General features: G+C 45.1%; 1 protein-coding gene across 1 annotated transcript; it reads left to right on the forward strand.

Moving 5' to 3' along the window:
* The first annotated feature begins 388 nt into the window (after positions 1-388).
* LOC130454799 (keratin, type II cuticular Hb1-like) lies at positions 389-11,880 on the forward strand. Its single transcript, XM_056801000.1, has 9 exons — positions 389-1,147; positions 3,414-3,622; positions 5,764-5,824; positions 6,288-6,383; positions 7,023-7,187; positions 9,450-9,575; positions 9,911-10,131; positions 10,364-10,395; positions 11,022-11,880. Exons 1-9 carry the CDS (start codon positions 650-652, stop codon positions 11,183-11,185), a joined length of 1,572 nt encoding a protein of 523 aa, XP_056656978.1. The 5' UTR covers positions 389-649; the 3' UTR covers positions 11,186-11,880.
* Positions 11,881-20,847: the final 8,967 nt, after the last annotated feature.

Below are 20,847 nucleotides of genomic sequence, written 5' to 3' on the forward strand. Positions count from 1 at the left end.
GAGGAGAGAAATGGTTGTGTTTTTTGCTTTTTTTTTTGCCCTTAGAAGAAATAGATCTCTTTCATTCTACTGAAAAGGAGTTAAACTTAATACAAAATAAAATATAAATGGGCTTGCGCAAGACCACAAAGCCCTGGCAAACGGAGCATAAAAAATGCTAAAAGGAAATCAATGTGAAGGGTCACATCTGAGGCATGATGGGATTGATCAGAGAAAGCCTCCTGGGAAGAGAAGGGAATGGAGCTGAGTTAGGAAATGAGGTAAGATTTGTGCAAGAAGGAGTCGGCATGATTCATACCTCATCCAAGGGTCATCAGCTCAGACATCCCAGAAGCCCCATCCACTCTGGATGGCTTCTAGCCTCCATCTTCTGCTTGCTGGCTCAGATGTCCTACAGAGAGAGAAAGGCCCATCTTCCCAGAGCCCAATTAGGGGCACCAGGGCAGAAATTGTTTTTTAATTTTCCCTGCACTCTATAAAACAAAGGCAGAAGAAGGATGCTATTTTATAGGGACTGACAGACAGCCTAAGTCAGCTTTGATATCTGCCCCCATGGTGGGGAGAAGGTGGAGTCCCCAGAACAAATACTGACTATACAAGGAGTGAGGAACGAACCCTTCACGCTCATAAATGCTTCCTCAGTCTTTTTATGCAGCCCAACCCCATGGGGCTGGGAAATATAAGGGAAAGGGATGGCATCAGCTTCCTAAAGACAGCCCAGTGCCACCTCCTCTTTGGCCTTTTCCCTCTTCTCCAGAGCACCATGTCCCGCCGTTCTTTCCGCTCCAGTACCAGCTGCAGAGTCCAGAACGTCAGCTCCTACTCAGCCTACGTGCCTAGGATGGGTGACCGCTGCTGCATCAGCGCTGCTCCCTACCGAGGGGTGTCCTGCTACAGGGGACTGACCGGCTTTGGCAGCCGCAGCATCTGTGGGGGCTACAGGGCTGGCTCCTGTGGCCGCAGCTTTGGCTACCGCTCTGGGGGGGTGTGTGGACCCAGCCCCCCCTGCATCACCACTGTGTCTGTCAACGAGAGCCTCCTGACCCCCCTCAACCTGGAGATGGACCCCAATGCCCAGTGTGTGAAGCATGAGGAGAAGGAGCAGATCAAGTGCCTCAACAGCAAGTTTGCTGCCTTCATCGACAAGGTGAACTGGGGTCAGACAACTTCCCTAGGGCAGGCAGAATTTGTACCAGCCCCCTCTGAGCCTCTGTTTCCCCTTTGGGGAAAATGAAGGACGGAACTAGATGGCATTCAAGATCCTTTAGTTCAGCTTTAAAGCCTCTGATCCTATAGGATCTAACAAAGACCCATAAGGCCAATGTCCAGAGGCTCAGTCATTGCTACCTCCTTCCCTGCCCCAGTTAGGGTAGAATCCCCAGCCCAAGACTCTGAGCCACTCTTCCACGCTCCCTCCCATCCTTGGGCAAGAAAGGCTCAAACACAGAGATGGGGATACCTTCCCAGGGGTCTTGGTGGGGGCTCAGAAAAGAGTCGTTGAGAAGGAGGGAAGGACTCCACAGCAAAATGGAAGATTTGGACTAAACAGTCTCTAGGGTCCCTTCCAGATCTAGCAGTCTTTGAGAAACACAAATGAAAGTTTAAGGAGGCAATGGATAGATAGGTCAGCCAAGAGAGCACAGAGACTCCTTGCAAGGGTCCTAAGGGAAATACAGTTGGAAAGGGATACGCATTTACAAGTTCCAAAATGCACATACTAGTATTGTATATTTTACTGCGCAAATAATCCCTAGTGTGGTTAAGAAAAAGAATGCTTTCTTCTGGAAACCTGGGTTCCAGTCTTAGCTCCAACGAATGCTAGCTGTGAGACACTGGAGAAATCATTCATGTCTCTAAGTCTCAGGGTCTTCATCTGTAAAATGGAACTATAATAACTGTCCCACATTTCTCCTTCATGGGAGCTATTGTGAAGATAAAATCACGAATATGAAAGGATTCTGGAACGTATAAAGGCTATACAAATAGAAGCTGATAATATTTTCTGAGAAGAGAGAGCTCATGGCAGAGAGAAAGAAGATGGGTCAGTAATGGCTCTGCTGTTAGCAGATGAACAATTACCTGTCATTCACCTGGAAAACAGGAATGAGTGTTTGGGGAGATGGGGATAAAATTTGTCGCTTCTTTTTGCTGGGTAATAATTCCTTTAATTTCCCCATTGAGCTTCCAAAAGGTAGGCGATGAGAGTGGCTAGAGAAACCCAAGAGATGAGCTCCATCTCAATTCAATTCAGCAAGAACTTATTGTGTGTTGAGCAGTGAACTAGACACTGGAGACCCAAAGACCAAAATGCAATAGTCTGGCCTCAAGGAGCTAGGGGCTCCAAGAGATGAAGAGAGAGGATGTCCTGTGCAACCAAGCAACTCTCTCTACTATTTCCACATGGAAGCATAGAGCCCTGCGGTGTTAGAATTGAAAGGAGCCTCAGGGATCATCTAGTCCCAGAATCACAGTTCCAAAGATCATCTTGTCCAAGACATGCATAGGAATCCCCCCTGCCCTAGAGGACCTGATAAGTGATTGATCCAGCCTTTGCCTAAATTCCTCCAGTGAGGAGAAATGTCTCTCCTGAAGGCATTTGCACAGTCTTGATTTGTTTGGGAAATTTCTTCCTCATACAGCATAGAAATCTGCCTCCTGGCAAGTCCCACCCATTGCTTCTAGTCCAACCACCTCATTTTTTTAGACCCTGACTTTCTGGTCTAGTAACAGCTCTAATACTGAAAGTCAAGAATTAGGCAAATGGGGTTCAATGGCTTGCTCAGGGTCACACAGCTAGGAAGTGTTTGAGATCAGACTTGAACCCAAGTCTTCCAGACTCCAAGCCTGGCTTCTCTATCCACTGTTCCACCTACCTAGTTAGGAAACTACTTCCAGACAGAAAGAAAAAGATGACAGAATCAGAGCTGGAATCTAGATTGAGTTCTCTTTCTACTGTTCCACAATTTGTTAACAACCTCACATCTTGAAATATTTGCCTGGCCTCCTAGGTGAGGCCCATCAGCTCCTGATTGTCCTTGGCCAGTGGGCCATCCCAGTAGGATGTGCAATGGAGAGAGAGCTAGCCTCATAGCCAGGAAGCCTTGGCTACATGAGACTGTGCAAGTCTCTCCTCTCCACTCTGGGCATTTCTCTAAGATGGGAAGATGCTAAAGACCTTCATAGGGAAGGGGGGAGAAGTCCTTAGCCAACCACAATGTAATCACAGGTTGAGCCTCTACTCTAAGGAGAAGGGGTAGGAATGAGAACATTCGCCCGAGAAGTTGTCTTGGTCTCTGGCCTTTTGTCAACATTTGCTTTTATTCCGATCCGTTTGTCCATGCTTTCCAAGGGCTGCTGAGGCATCCTCTCCCTCTGACTGTCCCCGATGACTTTTCCCTTCCTTGGGATGGCAGGTTCGATTTCTAGAGCAACAGAACAAGCTCTTGGAGACTAAGTGGAAATTCTACCAAAATCGGAAGTGCTGCGAGAGCAACTTGGAGCCTCTGTTCAATGGCTACATGGAGACCCTGAAGAGAGAGCTGGAGTGTGTGGAAGCTGACAGTGGACGCCTGGCAGCTGAGTTCAATCACATCCAGGAGGTTCTGGAAGGCTACAGGAAGAGGTGAGTGTTGAACTGATTGAGTCTGAATGCAGATTGAAGCATACCATTTTCCACTTAATTTCCTTCATGAGTTTTTTTCTTCTCTGTGTGATATGTGTCTTCTTTTATTTTTTTTTAAACCCTTACCTTCCATCTTGGAATCAATATTGTGTATTGGTTCCAAGGCAGAAGAGTGGTAAGGGCTAGGCAATGGGGGTTAAATGACTTGCCCAAGGTCACACAGCTAGGAAGTGTCAATCCACTGAGCTACCAAGCTGCCCCCTATGTGTCTTCTTTTAGAATAAGATAAGTAAAGAAGTATGTATTGCATGATAGCACATGTATAATCTATGTCAGATTACTCCCTGTCTCCAGAATAGGGGAAGGGATGGAGGGAGGGAGACAGTTGGGATCTCGACAAGTCAGAAAGTAAATGTTAAAAACTGTTTCTAATAATGTATTACATGAAAGTCCTGATATAGTTTACCACTTCTGGGAAGGAGAGAGAGAATTTGAATGGCAAAATGTCAGAAAACAATTGCCAAAAATTCTACAAAAATAAAATTCAATTTAAAAATTGTTTCCACAAGGAGTTGGGAAAATAGAATAATATTTTGATGGAGGGAAAAAAGAAGAGGTGAATGCTTGTGGAAAGAACGATAGAAATTAGAGAAGGATTCAAGTTAAACAACAAAAAAGAACTTCCCATTGGGAACTTGTCAGGCATCTAGGCACAGGGGGACAGGAATTTGTGGAGTCTCTTTCCCTGGTGGTAAGGAGTCAGGGAGAGGTTAATCACAGAAAGAATTCTCAGCTCTCTGGGCTCCACGAAGGGTGTTTTGTCTTGGCTCCTGAATGGCAATGGCAACATTAAGAGCATCTTCTGACTGATAGTGAGTAAGCAAATTCTCTATTGAAGCAAGATTTCTTTTCTATCAGGGCATCTTCAGGCAGTAAGTCAGGAAGAAGAAAATGTAATTATAGAATCTGTAGGAAAAAACTGGTGCCTTGAGCAAACTGCCTCGGGTCAAAGGAACATTGGTACAGAGCTAGAAGGGACCATTAAAGGCTAGTCTAATTCTTCTCATCTTTTAGATAACAAAGCTCACACCCATAGAGGGGAAGTGACTTGATCAAGATCACACAGTCATTAAATAGCAAATTCAACCTTTGAACTCAGGTCCTTTAATTCCACATCTAATTCTCCTTTAGAATATGGCTTATGAGCATCAATGATTATGTAGCACCAAAATCATGTGCACTTGTAAAAAGTCACTTTTAGGGACCGTTCAGTGGCACAGTAAAGATAGAATGCCATACCTGGAATTGGATTAACCTGGGTTCAAATTTGGCCTCAGACACGTCCTAGCTGTGTGACCTTGGGTAAATCCCTTTACCCCATTTGCCTAGACCTTGCCCTTCTATCTGTTGTTTCTAAGACAGAAAGTTGAGGTTTTTTAAAAGTCACACTTAAAAGAGTTCCTCATCTAGGCTTCCATTTCTTCATATGCAAAATATTATCTTCTCCTAACCCTATATGCTGAGATAAAAGAAAAAGATCTTGGACTTCATCATCAACCAGCAGCAACATCCCCTGAGAACTTTCTAAAGGTGCTCATCACTGAGGCAGAACATAAAGGGAGGAGATATGTCTCTGCCTACTACTCGCCACAGGCTTATAGTCTAGATGAAGGAGAGAAAACAAATTCCGGTTTCCAGGCAAGAGTCTCCTGAGAGGAGGAAGATTCAACCTGGCACTTCAGCAGGAGGACTTCCTCCCACAGGAAGGATTAGAACATGGAGAGTAATGAGGACTTCTGGACTTCTGCTTTAATTTTTAGGAAGTTTTCTTGAGGGTGGGGGTGGTGTGGTTGGGCATTCTAGAGCATGATGGTTGGGGAAAATTGCCTCTTGAGGTCTCTTTCACAGCCCAAGAATACTTGAATTCCATGAGCTCTTTGATTCCAAGAAATCTAGGGTCCTCGAGATCTGAAGATCGGAAGGCTGCCACTTTCTGGGGGTAAAGTTTAGCCATTCTCCAAATACACCTTTCCTTCCTCCCTTCTTTCCTTCCTTCCTTTCTTTCTTTCTATTTCTGCTCAAACTCTGAACGTAGAGAGAACTTTCAGTTTCTGGGATTCTTACTCTATTTCCCCCCCTAGATATGAAGAGGAGGTAGCCCTGAGGGCAACAGCAGAGAACGAGTTTGTGATACTAAAGAAGGTGAGTGCTGAGGCCCAGGACACCCTAGACTAGAAAAAGGAGAGGATATGTCCCTCCTGGGAAATATACTGGAACCCTAAGACCTCAAAGGAGGCCATTTGACTTTGCCAACATCACACACAGGGCACCCTAGCTGCAAAGAAATGAAAGAAGTATCAATGATGCTGATGATGCTGATGATGCTACTGTTGTTGTTCAGTTGTTTCAATAGTGTCCAACTTTTCATGGCCCCAATTAGGGGGTTTCTTGGCAAAGATGCTGGGGTGTTTTGTCATTTCCCTCTCCAGATCATTTTACAGACGAGAAAGCTTTGGCAAGCAAGGTTAAATGACTGTTTTTCTCACAACATTCCTGAGATAGAGGATATATAAACTCCGGAAGGTTGGCGGGGAAGTTACTTTTGAAGGGAAGGATAGCGAGAGGATCTGCCACAAGCTCTCTAATCTCCATTTCTCCTCTGCAGGATGTGGATTTTGCCTACCTCCGAAAATCAGACCTGGAGGCCAACGCAGAGGCCCTGACGGAGGAAACTAATTTCTTGAGGGCTCTGTATGAGTTGGTGAGGAGGGGTAGGGTTAGGGTTAGGAATACAGGAAGAGGGTGATGGAAGATGGCCAGATGGTGGAAAGGGTTCCTAGCTTCTGAGTTATGGAGCCAGTCAAGTATAAGATGGCAGCCAGTGATTCAAGGGGGTTGGAGGGGATACAAAAATGCATCATGAAGAGTTTTCTAATGGAAACTTGGGGAGTAGAAAATCATTTGAGGTCATTTTCCTTCATCATACTCTAGACAACCTGTGTTATTCATGATTACTATGGAGATGGGTATAAACAGCAAGAACTTGCCAAGGAATTGAGCTCGGGCACAAGTCCAGGACCCAAAAGAATACAGATGATAGGTAGAGATAAAGAATCTCTGCAGAACCTGTGAGTCAGATCAAAATTAGGCAAAAGGTCCACTGGAAAGTCAGGAAGGGTATTATAAGAAATCTGTAGGTCATAACAGAAATGCAACGTCCCTGGGTAGCCTTCTCCCTTTTTTGGTGAGTTTCTGTGGGGCTGTGGGGCTGGGTAGGGAGTTTCTGAGGATCTGAGCAACAGAGGCATATATAATAAGGGAAAGGAGAGGGAGGACTTGAGGGGCAGCTTTAGAGAGATGGGAGTCTATTCTGAATAAGCCTTTGTGACCCTTCCCTCAGGAAATCCAAGTTCTGCAGTCCCACATCTCAGACACCTCTGTCGTGGTGAAGATGGACAACAGCCGAGAACTCAACATGGACTGTGTCATTGCTGAGATCAAGGCTCAATATGATGACGTTGCCAGGCGCAGCCGAGCTGAGGCTGAGTCCTGGTACCGTAGCAAGGTGAATGGGCCTAAATATCACCTACTAGAAATAAGTCAGTAAAAAATATTATTATTATTATTATTAATTATTTTAATAGCTACCATTTATATAGCACTTACTATGTACCAGGACCTCTGCTAAGCTCTTCACAGTTATTATCTTATTTGATCTTCACCTGGGAGGTGGGTGCTGATATTACCCCTATTTTACAGATAAGGAAACTGAGGCAAACAGCAATTGTGACTTGCCAAGAGTGTCTGAGGCCAGATTTGAACTCAAGTCTTTCTGATTCCAGGCCCCATACTCTATCCACTATGACATCTACCTGTCAACTTTATGCCTAAGCTTTGGGCATACATAAAAAAAGCAACAGATAGTTCATGCTTTCAAGAAGCTCACATGTAATGGGGGAGACAACAACTAAATAAATATGTATAAACAAGATATAGATATAGATATGACAAAAGGGAAATACATGGAGTGAATAAGAAAATAAGAGAAGTTGGGAAAGCCTTCCTGTAGAAGATAGGAAGCCAGAGAAGTCAGTAGGCAGAGATGAGGAGGGAGAGTACTCCAGACATCAGAGACAGCCAGAGAAAATGCCTGGATCCAAAAGATCAGTGTCACTGGATTAAAGAATACATGGCAGGGAGTAAGGGGTATGAAGACTGAAAAGGTCAAGGGGGAAGAGCTTAGGAAGAGCAGCAGATACCAAAGAGGGATTTTGTGCTTGTTACTAGGGGCAATAGGGAGCCACTGAAGTTTGAAGTACGATGTGGCATGGTCAGATCTGCATTTTAAGAAAATCATTTTGGTGGTTGGATGGGGGATTGGAGAGACACTTGAGAGCTGAAGCAGGTCTACCCATCAACAGACTATTGCAAAAGTTCAGACATGAAGTGATAAAAGTTTGCACCAGAGAGTTGACAGTGTCAGAAGAGAGAAGAAGGTATACTTGAAAAACACTGGCATGGTAAACTTGACAGGATAAAATTGATAGGAGGTGAGAGATACCGAGGAGTTGAAGACGATAGCTAGGTTTTGAGCCTGAGGGACTGGGAAGATGATATTGTCCTCTACAGTATAATAAGGAAGTTAGGAGGGAGGGCTTAAGGACGATAAGGAGTTTCTGTTTTGGACATGTTAAGATGCTTATTGGACATCCAATTCAAGATGTCTGAAAAACAGTTGAAGATGCAAGTTTGGAGGTCAGCAGAAAGATCAAAGCAAAAGTTGATGTGCAAATCATCAGCTTAGAGATGGGAGCTACATCCACATAGCTGAGGAGAACATCAAGTGAGGGAGAAGAGGGGGAGGTCCCAGGATAGAGCCCTGTAGGACACCTATGGATAGAGGGCAGTATCTGGAGGAGGAACCAACAAAGGAGATTGAGAAGGAGCAGTCAGATAGGGAAGAAGAGAGCTGGGACAGAGCAGTGTCCAAAAAACACAGAGAGAAGGGAGTATCAAGGAGGAGAAGGTAATGGACAGTGTCAAAGGCTAAAACGAAAGGTCAAGGAGAATGAGAACGAGAAAAAGCCATTGGGTTTAAGAACTAGGAAATCACTGGTCACTTTGGAAAGAGCAGTACTGTGCGGGTTAAGAAGAGAATGAGATGAGACAAAGCCGAGGCACCTGTTGAAGGTGGCCTTTTCAAGTTCAGTCACAAAGGGCAGAAGGGACATAGGCTAGTTGTGGAAATAGAAGATCAAGTGAGAGTTTTTGCGGATTTGGGAGATCTGAGCATGTATGTAGGCAGTGAGGAAATGAAGAGAAAAATGAGTGCTAGAATAGGGTAAAAGAGGAGGCAATCTGTTGGAGGAGACAAAATGGAATGGGATCACTTGAGCAGATAGAGGAATTACCCTTGGTGTGGAATAAAGCCTCCTCATCGTGTAAAACGGGTAAAACAGGGGTAAAAGAGGAGGTAAAAGAGGCAAAAGAAATATGAATACTATGAGCTGAGGAAGAGGGAATAGAAGGGGCCTCAAGTGTTTGTAAAATTGGAAGAAAGGTTCTTATCTGAGAGTGTATGGGCAGAAGGCTTGAGGAGGGATGGAAAGGTTTGGAAGAACTGCTGTGCAGAGTAAGATAGGGCTTTGATGAGAGAGGTACCGTAACGATTGCCTAGCAGCAGTGAGAGGGATGGAGAAGGATTTTCCCATTCGATCGCTCTGCTCTTCCCTGGGGAAGGTACGGAGTCTTCTTCCCTAGGGAGACTAGATGAAATGTGTGTTCATATATCTATGTGTGAGGATTTAACACTTCCACCCCTTTTCAGTGTGAGGAAATGAAGGCCACCATCATCCGACATGGAGAAAGTCTTCGAAAGACCAAGGAGGAGATCAATGAGCTGAATCGGACTATCCAGAGATTGACTGCTGAGGTGGAGAATGCCAAGTGCCAGGTGCAGACACCAATTACTCTCCAAAAATAAAAGGAATTCTGTTAGGTTGTGGCAAGAGGAATTCAGTTTAGATGCTACACAGAACTTTGCTACAGGTCCATCTTGGTGATACACTAAGAAAAATGACAAAAGGATGCTGTGGAATGTTCTGGAAAGAAGCTAGTCTAGTTGATGTGAATATAGGCATTCCGGAGTGGGAAGAAGGAAAGGAAGGAGAGGAATGGTAGAATTTCAGTGAAAGATAAAAGAATAATAAGAATTGCCTCCCTGAGGGGCCTGTGATTCCAGGACAATTTGACAACCTGTTTTCCTCCTTGATTCTTATATTCTCGCAGAATTGCAAGCTGGAGGCTGCTGTGACACAGTCTGAACAGCAGGGAGAAGCTGCCCTCAATGATGCCCGCTGCAAGCTGGCTGAGCTGGAGGGTGCCCTACAGAAGGCCAAGCAGGACATGGCTTGTCTGCTGAAGGAGTACCAAGAGGTCATGAACTCCAAGCTGGGGCTAGACATTGAGATCACCACCTATAAACGGCTGCTAGAGGGAGAGGAGCAAAGGTGAATCCCTTGGACGAGCCCTATCCTGTCTATACAATGATTCTCCATTCTCCCCTCCATAGGTCCAGACTCAGGATTACCATGAGCATAATTATCTTTAGTTCGCCCCCCTCTACACAAAGCTCTAATTAGATCCTTTGGAAGAGGGAGCATCAGCATTTGGGGCCAAATATTTTTTTGCAAAAGCTACATCTCACCCACTTCCCATCTAATGTTCTGTTCTTCTTCCCAGGTTGTGTGAAGGTGTTGGTGCCATGAATGTCTGTAAGTAACAGAGGTCCTGAAGGAAAGAGTCAAGTTAGACCACAGGAGGAAATGGGCGGACAGGAGTGACAGTAACACAGGATGTTAATCAGTCTAGACTTCAATGGGATGATGATCCTATCTCAGGATCTTTCCAAGATTTCCAATGACCAATGGGTTGCAAGCCTGGCCATTTTTCTTTTGAGTGTGATCCTGGCCAAGTCATCTCACTTTTCTCAACCTGTTTCCTCATGTGCAAGATGTGGCTAATTTGTACTCCCTAGAAGGAAAGGGAGGTGTGAACCCTAAAATGCTAAGAGGACCTCTTTGAGAAACTCAGCTGTGTGGCTTTCAGGGTAATCGTGGGCTCGTTAGGTCACGGCTTCCTCCTCTATAAAATAGGAGTTAGACTAGATGACCTCAAAGGTCCCTTCCAACTCAGTATCTAAAATCAAATGGTCTCTCCTTGCAGCAGGAGGGATTAGGGTTAGACTAGCTATGCATGTGGGACCAAGGAAGACACCTTCCTATTCCCTTCTCCTGACACCTGAGTTAGCAGGACTTTCCATCCCCAAACTCAGGCTGTGGGGTCATACTTGGTGATAACCCAGAGATAACTTACCCTCTGATTTCCTCCTACCTGGCAGGTGTGAGCAGCTCCCGGGGTGGGGTCGTCTGCAGAGATCTTTGTGTGTCAGGCTCTCGGTCAGTAGCAGGCAGTGTCTGCAGCGCCCAGAGTAGTGGGAACATGGCGGTCAACACTGGCACCCAAAGTTTCAGCCGGAGCAGCCGTTCGGTTCGATTTGCCTAGATGTCCCATGCTTCAACTGTAGATAGCTCGTATCCCCTTCCCTACCTCCTAGAAATCAGAAGGCAGACCCAAGACCTAACCTTGGGAACTGGAGGCAGAATTATTGGGAGACCTGAAAATGCCCCTGGCAGGGACGAAGGGAGGTGGGAAAGAAAAATGGAAAGGAGTTTCTAGTTGTGCAGCTCTATCTTCTGAGCAGCCTTTCCCAGCTTCTCTAGCCTCATATCTTTATTTCTTGAAGGAGCCTACTCCCCAAGCCAGGACCAGGTTCCTCATTATCCCCCATCCATTAGGCAGTGGGGCTCAAATTCCCTGACCATCCCTTCAAAAAATGGTACCATTGCTTTTGGGGGAAGGGACTTTTTGTAAAGGGAGCCCTTGCCTCACCCTTAGCCCCTCTACAGACATTACAGGAGTTGCAAAATGCACCTTCTTCCTCCTTCTCTGCCCTTCCCACCCAGCCCCTCACAGTTCTGGCTCTGGGTGTAAATTGGGACCTTTGAAGGGTTTCCATCTAGCTTCTTGTGGGAGGTGTAGCTGCTAGGTGGGGTCAGCTAGGTTGCTGTTCTCCCCTAACTGTTGGCTATTAAAACCCCCTTGAATAGATCTCAGTGAGCTTCTGCTGGTTGCCCCCTGCCTGTACTCTCTCCCTTTCCCGGGTCTTGATTTCGGAGTATCCAATAAATTCCTCTTCCCTGTTCTCGGGCAACTTTGTGTTTTGTTCCCCAGAAGTGGCTCCATTAGAGGGACGTGCTTCAAGAAAGTTGACCTCTCCACCCTAGCCCAGCCGGGCTCCCAAACCACCCCCAAAGAAATCTTTGGGCTCCCCTGGCTCCTGATCCTCACTCAGACTCCGATGAGACCTTCTACCTTATCTGCAGCTGCCATGTCCTGGCCCACGGAGGGAGTTCGGTCTGCTAAGGACACACACATGTCAGGGATGGGAAGGATCTCAGAGGCCACAAGTTGATAGTGCTGTGGATGGAGTGTTGGGGTGTTTTGGAAGAAGGAGAGAGGACCAGGACCCCCTGAAAAGGGAAAATGGATCCCCCTCTGCTGGGCTGGGGTTTGGGGCAGGGAGTTTAAAGCCTACCAGTAGCAGCAACATCAAGCAGCAGTAACAGCAGAAGGAGTTGGCAGGAGCAGCCTCTGTGAGGGAGAGACGCCGCTACCCGGCTCTCCTGCTGGGCAGGTGTAGGCAATGAGCCTGAGAAAGCTTTGAAGGTTTCCCAAAGGGAGAAGGAAAAGAGGAGAGGGAAGACCATGGCAGGAGAAGAAATCTGGTTCCTCTAGTTCTGGTATAGCCTTGTGGTTGCCAAAAATGTGTAGGAGTAAAAATGAATCAATATTCCTAGTACTTAAAAATATATAGGATTTTTAATAAATCAAAAGAGAGGGGAAAGAAAAAGGTTCTTTGAGTCAAGTGAGCAGAGCAAAGAGAGAGCCAGAGACTCCCACCTGCAGCACTTTACCAAAAGCCCAAGTTCTGAAAAAAGAGCCCCGCAGTGTGGATCTCCCACAAATTTATCTCCTACCTCCTAAGCATCCTTGAGGACGTAACTTAAAAGGATGCTGGGAATGTGGCTCAGGTGTTGCAAATTTTCCATCTGCACAAGGGCAATTTGGAACTGTGCCCAAAGGGTTATAATACAGTGCATACCCTTTAATCCAGTAATATTACTACTAGTTCTTAATCCTTTTTTTAAAGGAGGAGGAAGGGCCTATTTGCACAAAAATATTTATAGCAGCTCTTTTTGTGGTGGAAATGGAGGGGATGCCCATCAATTAGGGAATGGCTGAAGAAGTTGTGGTATTTGATGGTGATGGAATACTATTGTGCTGTAAGGAATGCGGAGCAGGATGATTTCAGGGGAAAAATGGAAAGAACTCCATGAACTGATGCAGAGTGAAGTGAGCAGAACCAGGAGATCATTGTACACAGTAACAGTAATACTGCGGAATGATCAAATGTGACAGACTTTGCTACTAACAGCATACAATGTTCCAGGACAACTCGGAGGGGCTCATGAGAAAGAACTGTGGGAGTCGGAGTGCAGATCCAAGCATACAGTTTGTCACCTTAGTTTATTTGTGTTTTTGTTTGGGGGGGGTTGGTTCTATATGAGCATTCACTTGCCACAAGGAGCAATGTGGAAATATGTTTTGCCTGATAATATATGAATTACTTGCCATCGCCAGGAAAAGAGAGGGAAGGGAGAGGGGGACGATTTGGACCTTAGCACTTCAGAAAACACATTGGAAAATGGATATTACATGTAATGGGGGGAAATATCTTTTTTTTTTAAAGGAATATAAGCTCCTCAAGGGCAGGGATTATCTTGCTTGCTTCTATTCATATCCTCAGCATCTAGCACAGAGTCTGGTGCATAGTAAACCCTTAATAAATGCAGCTAGATACCACAGTGGATAGAGCACATTGCCTTGAAGTCCAGTCTGGTAGTGTCCCTGCATTAGAGCCAAGGACAGTTAAGTGCACATTTCAGCCTGAACCTTTAATAACTAGATGGCCATAGTCAAGAGGCTTAACCTCTATAAAATGAAGATTCAGGGCAGCTGGGTGGCTCAGTGGGCAGAGAGCCAGGCTTAGAGACAGGAGGTCCTGGTTCAAATCTGGCTTCAGACACTTCCTAGCGGTGTGACCCTGAGCAAGTCACTTAACCCCATTGCCTAACTCATACCACTCTTTTGCCTTGGTACAAATACTTAGTATTGATTCTAAGACAGAAGGTGAGGGTTTGTTTTTTTTGATGAGGAGTCTGATGCCCATAATACCTACCTCATTAGGCTGTAAAACCAGGGTAATCACATTACAGAGCCTATCTCTTGGCTTTATTGAGAGGCTCATGTGAGAAAACATCATCTTTATAATCATCATAAGTAACATTTATAGATGTCTATATGTGCTGGCACTATTCTAAGGGCTTCACAATTATTGTCTCATTTGGTCTTCATAGCAATCCTGGGAAGTAGGTGCTATGCTATTATTGTCCCCATTTTACTAATGAGGAAACTGAGGCAAACAGAAGTTAATCGACTGGGTCAGGGTCACCCTACCAATAAGGATCTTGAGTTCAGGTCTTCCTGTAAGTGTGAGCTGTTCTTATTGTCAGAAGTTAACAGTAAGACCTTTGTGATCCATCTCACTGTGCAATCCTAAGGAAAGTGCTTTGTAAATCTGATGCCTGCTAAAGGAATGGCTGTTTGTAGTAACACTGTGTTGGTCAGTCACTTTCAGTCATGTCTGACCTCGTTTGGGGTTTTCTTGGCGAAGATACTGCTGTGATTCGCCATTTTCTTCTCCAGCTCCTTTTACAGATGAGGAAATGACTTGCCCAGGGCCACACAGCTAATGCATGTCTGAGGTCAAATTGAAACTCAGAAAGATGAGTCTCCCTGACTCTGGACTGGACAGTCCATCCACTGTGCCACCTAGCTGCCCATTATTAACATTAGCACTATTATTACTGGGTCCCAATTTGGGCAAGAAAGAGATAAAACTTATGTAAACATTGGAACAAGAAAGAAAAAATAATTCTCCCCACTTTCTGCAGGGAGAAATGCACCTATGTGAGAGGATTTCCGTCTTGATTTTGCATTCTTTCTGTCTAATTTATTCACAATATTATTATGACTCATTATAGTGATTTGGAACTTTTCAGACAGTAAATATATATCTATATATTACCTGGAGAAGAAAGCCAGAGCTAGAAACAAGAGGTCCTGGGTTCAGATTTCCCCCCAGACACTTCCCAGCTGTGTGACCTAAATCCCCATTGCCTAGCCCTTACCTCTCTTCTGACCTCACACCAATACACAGCACTGATTCTAAGACAGATGGTGAGGGTTCTTCTACGCCAGGGTAAACAGGGACCCTGGGCACCCTGGGTGTGCTCTGGGTACCAGTCTCTCACGACACTGGATGAGGTGGATAATTATGCACATAGTGTACCAAGAAGCTCAGATCTGGTCCCACAGAACATAGCCCACCTATCAAATCTTCCACAATTACAGTAATAAAAATGATCATTTTTCCCCAAAGGGAGAAGGCCAGCCTTCAGGCAGAGATCAAGGCTCACAGCCTGACTCTGCCCTTGGATTTGGCTGAAAGTGGCTGGAACTGAGAGTTGGCACCTGTCCCCCTGAAACTCTGAAGGGGGAAGTTGGGTGCCTGTGGTTCCTTCTCATCCTCAGAGGAATGTGACCCGGGAACAGTGCCAGCCACTGGGGGCCCAGGGATGGCGCTGGGCTGACCTTGCTCAGGGAAGAGGAGAAACAAGCTGATTAAAGACTATCCTGATTTGGTCCCAAATTCCTCCTGAATCCGGATGCTCAGGGAAAGGGTTATACCTGCCTGCCCAGTCCTGGATGGGGGGGCAGGGGGGGCGGTGGAGAATTTATCCTGAGAGATGGAAGTCTAATGTAGAGAACAGGGTGAAGAGCAAGTGAGTGTGAAGAGCCAGGGCTGATGGAACCCATCCTCGTTTTTCTTGCATGACCTCTTCTTAGCCCTCTGAGCATGTAAGACAAGGAACGCTTCCGTTGATCTCTTATCGACTCATCTCAAGCCCGCCTTCATCTTCCAAACTGCTAGTGCCTTGCCTCAACATTTAGCTTATATTTCTTTTGTTCATATGTTGCAAACATGCATCTATGTACTTGTTGTCTTCCCCAATGGGATGGAAGCTCCTTGAGGGCAGGCACTGTTTCACTTTGAACAGAGCAGGCACCAGGAGATCTACTTCTGTCAAAATACCTTCTTAATGAATGTTAGTTAATATTTAAATTGATTACAACAGAGGCGGCTGGGTGGCTCAGTGGAATGAGAGCCCACCTAGAGATGAGAGGTCCTAGGTTCAAATCTGGCCTCAGACACTTCCCAGCTGTGTGACCCTGGGCAAGTCACTTAACCCTCAATGCTTTGCCCTTGCCGCTCTTCTCCCTTGGAACCAATACACAATATTGATTCTAAGATGGAAGGTGAGGGTTTAAAAATCAGTTGATTATGTCACTTATCACATTCCCCATAGCAACTGCTCCAAATCTCTTTTCTCAAGCTCCACTTTGAATACTGAGAGCACATGACCTTCTTGCCTCTTTTTTCACCAAGAACATCAAGGGCATGGGGACTTTAGGGTTATTAGGGAACTTGGAGATCACTGATTTCGATCCTTTCATCCTCCAGCTGTAAGGAAACTGGAATGAAGAATGTTGTCCAAGTTTTCACAACTGGTCACTGGCAGAATTAAAACTAGATTCACCTCAGTGGATTGAGAGCCAGGTCCAGATACAAGAGGTCCTGGGTTCAAATCTGGCCTTAGACACTTCCCAGCTGTGTGACCCTAGGCAAGTCACTTTACCCCCACTGCCTACTCCTTACTACTCTTCTGCCTTGGAGCCAATACATAGTATTGATACTAAGAGTTGTTTTGTTTTGTTTTTTTAAATCTACCTCCAAGAAGTCCATTTCCTTACTCCCTAGAAGAAAGCTGGCCAGCAGCGGGCATCAAAAATTGCTCATGGGGAGGTGGGGGGATTGAGAGCCAGGTCTAGAGATGGGAGGTTCTAGGTTCAAATCTGGCCTCAGATACCTCCCAGCTGTGTGACCCTGGGCAAGTCATTTCACCCCCATTGCCTAGCCCTTACCACTCTTCTGCCTTGGAACCAATACACAGTAATGACTCCAAGACGGAAGATAAGGGTTTATTTTTTAAAAATTGCTCATGCAGACCACAAACCTTCTGTATCTCTGTCCATGGCACTTTTGTCCATGACTTTTCATAAATTTTCACTGAACTTTGGAAAACATTCTACCTTAAGTGTGCACACTTCATTTCCTGCCACTCTTGGTCACACTCTCTGATGTCTGGCTTCTAATCTCATTCTTCTCGATCTCGGCCCAGGTGAGATTACAAGGCATTCTGGGGAAGTGGAGCAAAGGCTCATGGGGATTGTAGTCCTGTATTCGAGTCTATTTTTTACACTATGCACTCCTCACAGTCACCAGTCATCTCACTGCCAAACCTGATGGTCTTTTCTCAGTCTTCCTTTTTCTCGCTATGTCTGTAGCCTTTGACACTTCTGTTCACTTTCGCTCCTCTTCTCTCTGAGCTTTCCCGGTGCCACCCTCTCCTTTCTGACGATTCACCCTCCTTTGTTAGCTCATCATCCTTACTATGTCTACTACCCGTGGGTGATCTGTCAAGCTAACTAACCAAGGGTGTCTACTAACCTCTGCTCGCCTCACCACTCTGTCCTAGACCTTTTCTTTTCCTTTTGTATTATTTCACTGGGTGATCTCAAGCTCCCATGGGTCTCTGTTCAGATGACAGCCAGATCTATATATTGAACCTTCATTTTCTCCTGAGGTCTGGTCGCACATCAAGTGCCTTTTATGCTTTATGCTTCTTGAATTGGATGTGTTCCAGGCACTGCACTTCAACTTTAGCATATCCAAAACCGAATTTTCTGCCATCTGTTCTGCCTAACTCTCCCCCTTCTGAAATTCTCTCCAGGAGCCAACTACCAAAATCTTACTCCCAGGTGGGCCCTCTAGTAGATCCCTATTCCAGGTTCAGGATATTCTTTGGGTTCAATCTCAGCCCCAAATGTTGTGCTTACTTTTAATAGTGAACTAGTAGAAGAGCAGCTAGGTGGTTTAGTGGATTGAGAACCAAGCTTAGACACAGAAGGTCCTAGTTGTATGACCCTGGACAAGTCATTTGACCTCTCTTCTACCTTGAAAACAATACCCAGTATTGATTCTAAAATGGAAGACAAGTTCAAAAACAAAGGCATTTACTGAAATAGCCCAGTAAGAATAATAGTAAAAAACATTCCCTCCTGATGTGGCAAAATCAGGACATTAATGCATTGCTGGTGGAGTTGTGAATTGATTCAGCCATTCTGGAGGGCAATTTGGAACTATGCCCAAAGGGCGATAAAAGGCTGTCTGTCCTTTGATCCAGCCATAGCACTGCTGGGTTTGTGCCCCAAAGAGACATTAAGGAAAAAGACATGTACAAGAATATTCAAAGCTGTGCTGTTTGTGGTGGCCAAAAAAAAATTGGAAAATGAGGGGATGCCCTTCAATTGGGGAATGGCTGAACAAATCGTTGTATATGTTGGTGATGGAATACTATTGTGCTCAAAGGAATAATGAACTGGAGGGATTCCATGAGAACTGGAACAACCTCCAGGAATTGATGCAGAGCAAGAGGAGCAGAACCAGGAGAACATTGTACACAGAGACTGATACACTGTGGTACAATTGAATGTAATGGACTTCTCCATTAGTGTCAATGCAGTGATCCTGAACAACTTGGAGGAATCTACGAGAAAAAACACTATCCTCATCCAGAGGAAAAACTGGGAGTAGAAACACGGATGAAAAACAACTGCTTGATTACAGGGGTTGAGGGGGATTTCGTTGGGGATGGAGACTCTAAATGAACATCCTAGTGCAAACACTAACAAAATGGAAATGGGTTCTGATCAAGGACACATGTAAAACCCAATGGAATTGCTCATCAGCTACGGGAAGGGGTGGGGGGAGGAGAGGGAGGGAAAGAAATGTTCTAAATTGACTAAATACATTTTTCAAAACAAAAAACCATTCCCTCCTCCCCTGTAAGTCTGGAGCACAGTCCCATTAGTACACACAGTGTCAATGGGAAAGTAGACACATACATAGAGTATTCCATTAGGGAGATACCCATGTAAGGACTGCATGTGACTCAGGAAATTCATATCCTCTGGTTTTGTAGGACCTTGAAATCCTTTCCCTCCTTGTTCCATCTTTTTACTGTTCCCACTGGGTTTGAGGCTCCTGCTGACCACGTTGCCTAGCTAGCTTTCCTGTAGGTCCACTCTTCTCTGAAGTTCACACTTTAATTACCAGACCTGGCTCTTCTCAACTACCAGAATTTGCATACTTTAGAACTGGGCACTCTGTTAAAGTTCATGTTTGTGTATGAGTGGAAATTTCAGCAACACTCCAAGAAATAGAAACGTGCTTAACAGTAACAGTAGAGGAGGATTTGCCTAAATCGAGAAGCTTCTCTTCCTATGATGCCCTGAGATGACTAAACATCAGCCCAAAGTGGAACCATCCCAACAATGCCTACAAATATACCCGGCTGGTGTATGGTTAGGATTGGGACACATTTGCTGGTCTTTCTCCCACATTTATCTAGGCATTGCTCCCCATGTGGCCTCTCTCCTAAAACCTCCCATAAAACTTTATGGAAGTTTATATCTAACCAAAGTGGGATCTCTAGCAATAATTTCACTTTCTGTGTCTGATAGACCCATAAAGGCCTAAATTCTGTCTCCTACCCAATAAACTGTCACCAGGGCCTGGATCTCCAATTTCTAGCAAAATGGATTTGGGGAGGGTGATCCTACTCCAGCTCCCCCGGGAGCTAAGCAGAACAGTCTGCTCTCTTCCCATATGATGAAACTCCAAATATCCCAAACCCTCTCTCCAAACTAAGCACCCCAGATTCTTTCACCTTATACCCTACTTGTAGGCATGAACTAGAGTACAGAGAACCCCGCTGATCTCTCAAAGAATATCTAATCACCACCTTGTCAAATCCAGCGTTCTGATTAAAAACCAAACCTACTGTCTGGGGGGTACTTGACACTATTAGTCTCCCTCCAGAATCCTCATTTCCTTGGCTTCCCACATTTTCCTGGTTCTTCCTGCCTCTCTTTCTCCTTCAATCATCTGTTCTGCCTTCTCTCATTCTCTTAACATAAATGCTTTCCCAAGGTTGTTTTCAGTTATATACGTAAGTGACTACAGTACTCCAATAGCCCTGGGTCCTCGTACACAGAGGATGCCCTTCAATGATGCAAGTGAATCTATTCCGTAAATAAGTGACTCATGTCTGGATGAGTCACAGACTTTAATCTTCCCGAGATGATGTTTATAAAACACTAAGCACATGTCTGTTCTCTCCCCGCCAGCTCACCTCTCTACAGAAGTGAATTTTCAACTGCCTTTTAGACACCTTCATAGATTCCAATTTTAGAATTCTCTTGAACTTGAGAGGTTTCAGCTACAATATCCCTGATTTGTGATTGCTCAGCCTTCACTTATACTCATTTAGTGATGGGAAACCCACTCTCTCTCATGGTGGGTTTGGGATCAATTTTAAACATTTAAAAAGTCTCTCCCTTCTATTGAGCTCAAGTCTGCCTCTCTATCTAGCTCTAGCCACTGAGCCACCTAACTGCCTGAAGTCAGGAAGACTCCTCTTCCTGAGTTCAAACCTGGCCTCACTTATTAGCTATGTACCCCTGGGCAAGTCACATAACCCAATTGGCCTCAATTTCCTTATCCGTAAATGAGTGGGAAAAGGAAAGGGCAAATAACTCATATCTTTGCCAAGAAAACCCCAAATAGAGTCACCGAGTCAAAAATGACAGGAAAATAACTGAAAACCTATCTAGCTAGCACTGCAAATCCAAATATGCCCCAAATTGAGTTTTTATCTATTCCTTCAAACCTAAGATTTTTCCTGACTTCCCAGGAGCACCACTAGGCTTAAATCCTTGATGCTCCCTTTGACTCCTTGGCAGTCATATTCTCTATTAAACCATAAGCTCTGAGAGCGAAAACAATGTTTTTTCATCTT

This window comes from Monodelphis domestica, chromosome 5 (genome assembly GCF_027887165.1).
Source record: "Monodelphis domestica isolate mMonDom1 chromosome 5, mMonDom1.pri, whole genome shotgun sequence".
NCBI classification, from domain to species: domain Eukaryota; kingdom Metazoa; phylum Chordata; class Mammalia; order Didelphimorphia; family Didelphidae; genus Monodelphis; species Monodelphis domestica.